The sequence below is a fragment of the Pelophylax lessonae genome, assembly GCF_965119305.1.
Source record: "Pelophylax lessonae genome assembly, chromosome: 4".
Classification (NCBI taxonomy): Eukaryota; Metazoa; Chordata; class Amphibia; order Anura; family Ranidae; genus Pelophylax; species Pelophylax lessonae.
In genome coordinates, this window is record NC_138771.1 from 131,785,230 (window position 1) to 131,797,231 (window position 12,002).

At 44.2% G+C, this 12,002-nt stretch overlaps 1 protein-coding gene across 1 annotated transcript in view; it reads left to right on the forward strand.

Moving 5' to 3' along the window:
• The window catches only part of INSYN1 (inhibitory synaptic factor 1), a 40,190-nt gene extending 35,525 nt beyond the window's left edge, over nt 1-4,665 (forward strand). The window contains exon 4 of the mRNA XM_082254060.1: nt 3,343-4,665. Within this exon, the coding sequence (XP_082110186.1) occupies nt 3,343-3,933 (591 nt within the window). The 3' untranslated portion in view covers nt 3,934-4,665. The remainder of the gene's footprint in view (nt 1-3,342) is intronic.
• Nucleotides 4,666-12,002: the final 7,337 nt, after the last annotated feature.

The following is a 12,002-nucleotide window of genomic DNA, read 5'->3' on the forward strand; positions in this document are numbered from 1 at the left end:
ATATATTTGTTTGTCCTACTCTTTTAAAACCCATTGTTTGTTTTCAATTTTTTTGGCCTCAGTTTACTTTTTATGTATTCTAATATGTTCCTTGTAACTTTTAAAGCATTCCCATTTCTGTTCTGTGTTTTATAATGACAACCTTCCCTCCCAGTTCTTAGCTTGGGCTGCAGAGTTATTAGCCTTTATGTTGTGGAGATCCTAAAGTAGGAGTGTTTGAGTAGTTTAGCAAATTACACTGGGAAGGGCTGACACCACTCAGTCTACAACAAAAGTTGTGTGTTGTTAGCCCACAACAGAAATAAAGCTGAGTGCATTCCAGTCAAATCAAAGTGCGTTTTTCTGTACTTTCAGGGTCTTTAAAGGAATAAAACAAAGAGATATGTACAAGTATTGCCAAGATGTGCTCTACATATATATATATATATATATATATATATATATATATATATATATATATATATATATATATATATATATATACACATACATATATACATACATATTATAATTTTTTTTTTTTTTTTCATTTTGCCTTGGCATATGCGTTAAGTTCACATAATTCTCAAGGCTTACCCATTTTAAAAGCATTGTGCCTTATTGTGTCTTAATAAGCTACAATGACTGTTTTATTCCAGATCCTTCTTCCTTATTGTAGGCTACTAGCATGCAACTGCGATTTAGTTTCATTGACATGATGGGGAGGAGTTGCTTTAAACATTGAGCTTACACAGATGGCATGTTTCCATGGAAATGATATTTCTGATATTTAAAGATCAAGATCAGATGCAAGAACAACATCACTGTTTATTCTGGGTTACACAGCATTGAACAGACACATTTGTATTACTCAAATTATAAAATATATTTCTCATTGAAATGTGTATATCTACATCTATTTATGCTTACACTGTCTATCTAAAATTAGGCTGGTACAGTCAGGGGAAAGAAAGTATCTTTGATGCCCAAAGTAACAAGGCAGAAACCTGCTGTTATTTTTCTAGGCCAAGTTAAGGAATGACATAAAAGGACCTGGCTGTTACAGGAACACACACACTAGTTTTAATAAATCTCGCGTATTTCTTTGTGTACGCCTAAAGTATAAGTAAGCAAGCTCAATCACTAACATCTCATATAGGCTTTAATATCATAATGTGAGTTTAGAATTAATTTTCAATATTGGTTAAGCTGCAGATTCTCTTGAATTTATATTTGGTTTCTTTTTTGCCTGCAAGCCTTTATGTTGTAATTATGGCAGAGTTGTACTCGGCTCAGGACTGTAATTCTTGGAACATTGATTTAGCTATATACTGCATTTTTCTGTTGAATTTATTAATGAAACACAAAATGTACAAAAATAAAAAGACCTGGTGATCCTGCCATGAAGGTTCTTTGTTCAAGCACTTTCTATTATAGGGTGACAATGTTCTGTCCATGTCTCATAGTTGTGATCCTTCATTGTAACCCTGTCACATGGATTTCCAATGGGATGTTTAGGTGACCATTCCAGCACAGGTCCACTGTTGTTACCATCAGACAACCCACCCTAAAAAATGTCAAGCAGCATTCACTAGAGTGCATATATACAGGAAGTGGTTGCATGTATAAATAGATAAACTTTACAGACAAGAAAGTATAGCTACCAAATGATGAGTTGGTTTCTGTCGGCCAACAAAAGTCCAGTGCAAGTCTAGAGCACATTTCAACCAACAAAACAACACTGGACAAAAGACGGCCGATCGGTCGGCCGATAATCGTTGCATGTGTACGAGGCTTAAGAGAGAACGCCCTGAGCATCAATCAGCTCACATACGTAAAGATCCATGTATAGCTGAGACTAATAATGAGGTCTGGCTACCAGGTAAGATGTGGACTTAGGAAGGGAGGCTTTATTCCCACCCAAAGCTCTAAAAAGCCTTTGGGCTCCAGGAAAGAACAGAACATAATAATATTCTGAGAAAACTGCAATTTTATTTTCACCAAATCAGTCATCCTGGAGCCTATCACTATGTGTAGGTGAGGAACCTTGGTGATGCATATACTGTACACCATCCACAATCCAGCCAGCTAGTGCCTCACAACATGGTCCTGTGGCCACTCATACTGTACCTGCATTTCAAACTGTATGCACTGTTATAGTATCTATATTGTTTATTCCTCCTTATTTGCTTTGTTATTGTGGTTTTTTTAAAGCATGTAATTTATTTTAACCATTTTTAGTATCTTTATATAAAAGGTACAGACTTTCTCTCTAATAAAGTCTATCAACCTGTAATTGTGGTTAACTGTAAAGCTGTATAAGGGGACTACTGAGAGCAATAACACTATTTGAGACACATGTAAACAAATGTTGCTTGCTTTAATGTCTTGGTGTATTCTATCTGTGAGTATACTCGGAAGGCCAATAACTCAAAGACTGTGGTTTGTTAGCCCTAGCCTCCAGTGGTGATAAATGTCCATTAAGATGCATTGGGTTTGATTTATTTAAAGTGAACATGCTGTTGAATTTGCAAGGGAAATTGTCCCAGAGTTTAGCAAAGTGGTGAAGATTCTCTTTGTAAAAAATACCCAATTGCGTGCAAGGAAAAAAAAACAGCATTTTTGCTTGCACATGATTAAATGATAGAAGCCAGCAGAGCTTCAACTTATTTACTAAAATCTAGGGAAAATTCTCTTGCAAAATGCAACTTCCCTTGCAAAGTCAACAGTCTATTTACCTTTAGTAAATCAATTTCATTGGCTCTGATCCATTAATCTTCAAGTAGTACTTAAAGCACCTTAAAATGGGCTTTATGGATACTAAAGTGGCATCTTAGTCAAGTATCATATACCATTAACATACCCTAATTGCTCTTTAGGGTCTCCTAAAGACAACTTTAAATAAACGTGTCCTTTAATTAATTTCTTCCACCCCTCTGAGTGTAACCCATCCAGTAACATACTTACCTTCCCCCACAATCCAGTGATGTTCATTGTGCTGCTCAGCCTGGCACCACACAGCCTTCAGGTAGCATTTCTTCATACTGTGCATGTGCACCAAAGCACCCTTCATTTCTTTGGTATGGTGGTACTCATGGGGGCTACAAACCATACAAAAGGAGCCCAATCTTGGGCATGCTAGAATTTAGACTTCTAAAAATGCACAGGATGTGTGAACACTAGGACATTAGATACTTACTGTTACATGTATAATAATGCCCTACCTACTATGAACATGCTTTGTTTGGCTAATATACACACACATATCCCTTTTTTCTAGATAAAAAAAAAAATCAGTATGGACATATTTTGTGATTAACTTGCTGTGATGGGAAGAACTAACCTTCTATATGTATGTTTTAGGTGGTGGAGCAGATAGACAGACTTACCTCGGACTTTGAGTTTGAACTAGACACTGATGACTGGACTCCAGGAACTGTTAGTAGCACATCCAGCAGTGAAAAGGGAGGTCCTCTCTGTGACCTGGGACCCCTGGATTTCCTGAGTTCAGACAGCTGGGAGTTCTGTTCTTTTCTAGAAGCCTCCACACCTTCTGACTCTGGAGATGGCTCAGACCGACCCCCTGACTTCAGGCTTCTTAATGGAGGAGCCACACCCAATGGGCCAGATTCGTCTAGTGAAGAAACTCCCGTGCCACCACAGAAACCCCTTCCAGCAAGGACACCTGGTTCCAGGGACCGGGTGAGGTTCAGTGACAAAGTTCTATACCATGCACTCTGCTGTGATGACAGCGAAGATCCCCCTTATAGCCAGGAGACCCCTCGGGACCCTCCAAGAGCATCTGTCCCTTGTGCTACTATACGGAGCAACAAAGGGGGCATCTCTGGGGTCCGAAAGGGGACCAGGAGCTGCAGTACCCAGACAGTGTGTGACAAGAGCACTCAGACTGTGTTACCATATGTGCCAAAAAAGGGGAAGAAGGAGCAGAGTTGAATGGTGGAATATTGAGGATAATAGATAGTATGGGAGATGTAAGTGTGGAAGCAATCAGGGCAATAAAGTGGAGTTGGGAAAACAGGATACAAAATGAACCATCAGAGCTTTTTGAATGGGTGTACTGTACAAAGACATGACAGCAAGACTGCTATGTGTACAGGGTGGGAAAGCTAAATAAAATAGGTGTCATGGTGACATCTGCACACAAATCATGTATGGGCAATATATGGTGCACTTTTTAACCTTTCTTATGAACTGTGGGGAGAGAGGGCAGTAGAGCGCGGCCTCTCATAACCCATCCTATAACCTCACATTTCTTGCTGTAACCTCATATGTCTTTCTGTCCCTGAGCCAGCAAAATCTTCACATCACCTATATACTATTAAAGAGAGAAAAAAACACTGTGTCCATTGAGTGTTTTTAACAAGGGAGGCAGTCTGAGTAGGTTGACTTAATAAGTTGTCACTGAACTGTGTGCATTGTTTTAATGTGTATGTTTCTTTTACAACAAGACTTTTCCAAATGAAAAGCAATGAGCCTTAATGCTCTTAAATGGAATGCAAAGGATGTACGCAGTGAGATGAAAGCAGACTCGAAATGCACTCAGCAAGGACATACTTTTATAACTGGGGTAATTGCTCTCCAGAGGTCATTATATACTCTGCTGCACCTTACCAATTTCATAGCTGTAGTGCCATTGCATATCCAGACCATTAACCTTCAAACATGAACGTTCTGTGCTTTGGAGAAAAGAAAAATATATTTTATGAGTATGTATATGTAAAATACTCATAAATATATATACAGTATATATACAGTATGTATGTATGTATATATATATATATATATATATATATATATATATATATATATATATGTGTGTGTGTGTGTGTGTGTGTGTGTGTGTGTGTGTGTGTGTGTGTGTGTGTGTGTGTGTGTGTGTGTGTGTGTGTAGGCATACACAAGGTCAATTGTGGATCAGAACTGTGGTTTGTGTTGAGGCTGCCATTTAACCATTGTTAAGGGCATGGGATCCTATATACTGTGTGTCTCTGTAGTTGTAAAGCAATGCAGTGCTGTGAACAAGGGTGGAAGTTGGCATTTTATTCCACCATCGGATTTGTAGCAGGGCTGTCGCACCAGTAGCTAAAACTGGCTATGCATGGCTCAGTTTTTTCGATCAGCCACCACAAATGAGATGGATGAGGAAATCCTCCCCACTTTGTTATTTTATTCTGACAATGGGGACTCCCCTGCTGTCAGAATATACTGATCAGCGCTGCAGCCTATTGGCTGCCAGACTGATCAATCACAAATTTTCCAAGAAGCAAGTTTGTACGATGTCTCACGAATGGGAATGGTCAGAGATGGATTGAAATTAGGCCAGTCCCTGCTGTAGTGGTCCAATTTCGATCAATCTATCCACTGCTTTGGTATTTGAAAAGCAAAGAGGGAAGAATGGGAAATCCAAAAGCTAAATGAGGAAGTGTGGTAATAAAATATGCAAAAAAAAATTGGTCACATGTAAAAAATAGCATTTGTTTCCTTTTGTTGGTAAAAACTTTAGCATTAGCTTTGCCCAACATGCTTCCTTTTCTTTTTTTATACTTTCTGCAACATGTTAGAAAAAAGGAACATGATTTGAGTATTGCCAGATGACAAAGCATATTGATAAACTTTGCCTACATGCATTGTAAAGTAGGGGGCCAGATGCAGCCCTTTGCTTGCCTTTATCTGGCCATTGGGGCACTAGTGCTTCCAATGACACCAACGATGGGGCACTATTCCTCCCCTAATACTAAACATGGGGCACTATTCTTATCACCAGTGGCGGCTGGTGTTCAAAATTTTTGGGGGGGCGCAAAAAGAAAAATGTAATAGGTATTGCTTCGCGCCAAAAAACGCAGTAAAAAAATTGCGTGACTTTGAAGCTGTGCCCCCTTCAATGCAATGAACACTGTGCTGTGCCCCCTTCAATGCAATGAACACTGTGCTGTGCCCCCACAATGCAGAGTTCAGCGTGCATGCCCCTTTCAATGCAGAGCGCCACAGCATTGTCCCCAATCACTGCAGAGCGCCACAGTATTGTCCCCCAATGATTGCAGAGTGCCACAGCATTGTACCCCAATGATTGCAGAGTGCCCACAGCATTGTACCCCAATGATTGCAGAGTGCCACAGAATTGTATCCCAATGATTGCAGAGTGCCACAGCATTGTACCCCAATGATTGCAGAGTGCCCACAGCATTGTACCCCAATAAATGCAGAGTGCCCACAGCATTGTACCCCAATAAATGCAGAGCACCACAGCATTGTCCCCCAATAAATGCAGAGTGCCACAGCATTGTACCCCAACAAATGCAGAGCGCCACAGCATTGTCCCCCAATAAATGCAGAGTGCCCACAGCATTGTACCCCAATAAATGCAGAGTGCCCACAGCATTGTACCCCAATAAATGCAGAGTGCCCACAGCATTGTCCCCCAATAAATGCAGAGTGCCCACAGCATTGTACCCCAATAAATGCAGAGTGCCCACAGCATTGTACCCCAATGATTGCAGAGTGCCACAGCATTGTACCCCAATGATTGCAGAGTGCCACAGCATTGTATCCCAATAAATGCAGAGCGCCACAGCATTGTACCCCAATAAATGCAGAGTGCCCACAGCATTGTACCCCAATAAATGCAGAGTGCCCACAACATTGTACCCCAATAAATGCAGAGCGCCACAGCATTGTATCCCAATAAATGCAGAGTGCCCACAGCATTGTACCCCAATAAATGCAGAGTGCCCAAAGCATTGTCCCCCAATAAATGCAGAGTGCCCACAGCATTGTATCCCAATAAATGCAGAGTGCCCACAGCATTGTCCCCCAATAAATGCAGAGTGCCCACAGCATTGTCCCCCAATAAATGCAGAGTGCCCACAGCATTGTCCCCCAATCAATGCAGAGTGCAGCGTGCGTGCTCCCTTCAATTTAATGCACTTACCTGGCGGCGGCGGGTTCTTCCCTCCTCGATCCAGTCCGTCCTCTCTGCGGCGGCGGCGGCGGGAAGGAGAGCGGCTTCTCCCTCGTCCTCCGAGCGGCGGTGACGGTGAGTGACTGACTCACGCACCGGCACCGCCCCCATTGTGACGTCAGGGATCGGATGTCCTGGATGATGATTGGTCCAGGCTGGAGACTGGACCATTCACAGCCAGGATATCCGAAAGTGGGGGTGTCCAATCGCAAGGACTTGCGATCGGGTTACGCCCCCAGAAGGCTGCCGATCGGCGCCTCTTCTGGGACGTAACCCCACACCCCCCCCCCCCCCTAGCCACCACTTCCATTACAGAGGCCGGCGAACCCAATTTTTTTTTTTGTAAAACTTTATGTGTTCGCTTTGTCATTTTTTTTTTTTTTCTTTTTGTTAGGGGTAGGGGGGCGGCGCCCTGGCGCCCCCTATGCACGGGCCGCCACTGCTTATCACTGACATCGGTACATTTTCTACTCCCACTGGCCCCCAAGGTCTGAACAAAAGTAAGGCAGCCTTTGTTTAGAAAGATTGGAGACCAATCTGCTGTAGAGGATAAAAGACAAACCTTACTTTGTACAGCTTATACCCATATGGTGACCAAACTGCTTACATATTTTATATTTGTAAGAAAGGATAACCACGCTAGGTGAATATAAAGAAAGCAGCAGCTTCAAGTGTGACAACACCAAACAATAAATTAAATAAACCAAGCTGCGCTAAAACAATAAAACAGTGCTGTGACCACACGTGTATATAAAATGAAAACTATTATTATGAAAAATTATTGTGAAAAATTATGTGAAAAAGTTCATATAGTCTCTATTCAAATGAATTCCTCAATGGTAATGACAGGAATCTTCAAGTGTAGTGGAACCTCCACTGGTAGTACAAACTGCTTACCAGAGTGTGGTGAATAGTGAGCCAATTCAGGGGATTTCACTCCCAAAGCCACCGAAAGATAACTCTCTTATGGGTTGATTATTCCGCTGTATTCCAAATGTCCTGGACCCTGAGTAGCCTCAACCGATATTAGACCATACACATAGGAAAAAAGATACGGAATTCCATAGCGTAATACTGATATGAATTATGCAAAACATAGGATGTGTATGGCTGTCTGAAGAATGCAATGTACACAGTATGTTACCTAATCATGACTGCTGGACTCTGTATGCTGAGCCATATGTTGCCCACCCCAGGCTGTTGCACTCCTAGCATACAAATTGCAGCCTTCATGAATATAATTAAAGTGATTGTAAACAATCACCTTGTAAAACAACCCATTCAGTTTGAAATAGAAATGAAAAGCAAAACATTTTTGTATAGATATGACAAATATAAATACCTTTTTTCTAAGTGATCACATTCCCTCTGTTCTCAGCTGCATAAGAGCTGGGGGATGAGAAACAGAAGTACACTGAACTTGCCAGTGAATGGCTTTGCAGCGGGTGGGGGGGGGGGGGGGGTGTCAGGACACGTCTGATCATTGGAGGAGAGTTCCCAGCATAGCTAGAGAATTGACCACCATGTGTTATCTGCTTATTGTATTCTGTTTTTAGTAGAAAATCAAGGGGACTAACATGAACACCATGAATTTCACACAAAGGAAGCAATGCAAAGCAATGCAAAGAGAACAGGATGCTTTCTCATACAACTACTTTGTACAGCAGGCACATATCAGGAGCATGTCGTTTTGGGGTACCAAATGCTTTTTTACCCAACTTTGGGAAATCAGAAAACTCCTCCTTGCAGTGGGGTTGCGCCCCAGTTTTGAAAGGGTTAATCCTTATTCAGGTCTAGAGGAGAGAAAACGCGTTTTACTTACCCAATCCACTGTTTAATCCTTGTCGAAGCAATGATCACCTCCCCAGATTTTCTGTTCCAGGTTGATTTTCTTCTCTTGCAGCATCCTTTGCAGTGACCTTTGGAGTTGTGTTCTCAATAGAAACACACAGCCCCATAGCACAGGACGGCAAGACACTCCTCTGCTCCTTCATCCTACTCCCCCCTCCCTTCCTCAAGGTAGAAGACAGCCTGGGGACTGCACTGTCCACTGTTTCAGCAACAACTGCAAGTGCTGGGGTATGTGCTGGGGTAAGAATTTTTGTAAGAATTTTTACAAATAGTTCACTGGGGAATGTTTATTTTATAGTGCTTGATGTGTTAAACTATAAAAAAAATGAGGGCCCAATTCTGCTACTAACACAGAGTACTGGCATTTCACCAAAAAAATACTCTTTCCCAGTCCCCCCACCCCAAAGGTAACCCTCCCTACGATAAGTAAACCCCCCAAGCAAACATCCCAAACTCTCTTTCACCATTCACCTCTCATCCCACAGCACCTTATGTCCCCTATGCAATTCTCCACCCCCTCATCTGCCATCCTACACCCCTTATCAACTGCTCTACTCACGCACAAACAGTGCAGACCATTGCCTCCATATACTCACATGCAATTAACATCTCTGCCCCCATCTTCACATACAATACAGCCCCCTCTGGCCTCCTAAACACACTATACAGCCCCTTGCCCCCTCCACACACACTATGCAGCCCCTCCTCCTACAATAAAAAGCTTCCCAACCCCCCCCCCCCCCTCTTCACACACACTATGCAGCCCCCCTTCCCTCTCCTCACAAATAATACAGCCTCCTGCCTCCCTATTCACAGTAACTTACAGACACAGTCAAATATGACTACTTCTGGTATGGGACCGTTGTTCCTGCTAGCCGAGAATGCAAGGCTGGGGGCGGAACTGTTGATTTCAACTGTATGACAGGCGGGCGGGAGGAGGGGGAACCAAAGAGGCATCCAGAAACCCCATAAAAAAAAGTGTCAGAGAGCCCCAGCCCTGAGGTACCCAGCTGGATATGTGGGGCATCTGTCTGGTGCTAGCGGCATCCCTGCCACTAATATTTCAATTTCCATGGAAAATAGGCAGCAACAGGTATAGTAGGCATTTAAAGGGCTTCCGCAGATGAACAGGGATGAACAGGGACAACTGTATAATAGTTTTATCATACTTATGTCTTAAGTTTCAGTATAATAAATGCTATCTTTAAAGTATACTAGTCTGCTAGCTTAAAGTCTACTGTCAGGTAACGTCACAGAGCAGTTGCAGGCTCTGCAGAGATCCCAACAATAATGCCAGGATCTGTTCAGATGCCTGACCGACAGCTGGCCCAGCCTCTCGGCACACTGCTGAGAGTCTGAGCCAGCTACTTCCACCCCCTCCACAGCCCAACACTCCAGTCATCAATGGAGGGAAAGTACGGTGACTGACAGTCACCAGTGAAGACCAAGAACTGATGGATGAGTGGTCATATGATTGCTCAGTTCTCAGTCTTAGAGCCAGAGGGGACAATTCCAGCATTGGACTGATGCTGTAGCCATCTAGATGAATATGTATGTTTGTTTTTTCCCAATCCCACACTCAGTGGCGTACCAATGGGGGGGGGGGGCGGGGGTGCGGCCCGCCCCGGGTGCCACTCACTGGGGGGTGTCAGCCGATGTCCTGCCCGGTGTGTTCAGAGTCAGACAGATCCCGCAGTGTGAAGGCAGCTCCTTCAGTCCGTGCTGCTAGTGGGGGGCGGAGCCTCGACGGGAATAAGGGGGCGGAGCCTCGGCGGGAATAAGGGGCGGAACCTCGGCGGGAAGAAGGTGAGTGCCCATTGCAAAAGTGTGTGCTTGATAGGAGGGGGATGGGGCTGCTGCATATAGAGGAATTAATCTTTCTCTATTCTTCCTGCAGCTTCCTGCTGAATAACTGATTCTCCTCCTCTCCCTCCTGCAGGAAGAATAGGGAAAGATCAATTCATCTATATGCAGCTGCCCCATCCCCCTCCTATACAACTTCTTTTGCTGGCCCCCCAAAGTTCTTAACCTCCTCCAGTGCTCCTAATCCCTCCCTCAGTGCTTTTAGCCCCCCCCCCCCAGTGCACTAGCCCCCCCCCCCTGTTCTTTAGCCCCCTCCTATGCTCTTCAACTCCCCACAGTGCTTTCTCCCTCCCCCCAAGTGCTCCCTGTCCCCCCCAGTGCTCTCCACCCCCCTGGTTTTCTCTGCTCGCCCCCCCAAGTACTCCCTGTCCCCCCAGTGCTCTCCACCCCCCTGATTTTCCTTGCCCACCCCCCTAAGTGCTCCCTGTCCCCCCCAGTGCTCTCCACCCCCATGGTTTTCCCTGCTCGCCCCCCAAGTGCTCCCTGTCCCCCCCCCAGTGCTCTCCACCCCCTGATTTTCCTTGCCCACCCCCCTAAGTGCTCCCTGTCCCCCCCAGTGCTCTCCACCCCCATGGTTTTCCCTGCTCATCCCCCAAGTGCTCCCTGTCCCCCCCAGTGCAATCCACCCCCTGCACCTTCCAACCCCCCTACAATGCTTTCCAAACCCTCTCTTAATTCTCTCCAGCCCCCCCCCCTAGTGCTCTTCTATCATGTCCTCAGTCTCTGACCATCTACTGTATCATGTCCGCAGTCTCTGATCATCTACTGTATCATGTCTGCAGTCTCTGACCATCTCCTGTATCATGTCCGCAGTCTCTGATCATCTACTGTATCATGTCCTCAGTCTCTGACCATCTCCTGTATCATGTCTGCAGTCTCTGACCATCTCCTGTATCATGTCCTCAGTCTCTGATCATCTACTGTATCATGTCCGCAGTCTCTGATCATCTACTGTATCATGTCCGCAGTCTCTGATCATCTACTGTATCATGTCTGCAGTCTCTGACCATCTCCTGTATCATGTCCTCAGTCTCTGACCATCTACTGTATCATGTCCGCAGTCTCTGATCATCTACTGTATCATGTCCTCAGTCTCTGACCATCTCCTGTATCATGTCCGCAGTCTCTGACCATCTCCTGTATCATGTCCGCAGTCTCTGATCATCTACTGTATCATGTCCTCAGTCTCTGACCATCTACTGTATCATGTCTTCAGTCTCTGACCATCTACTGTATCATGTCTTCAGTCTCTGACCATCTACTGTATCATGTCCTCAGTCTCTGACCATCTACTGTATCATGTCCTCAGTCTCTGACCATCTACTGTATC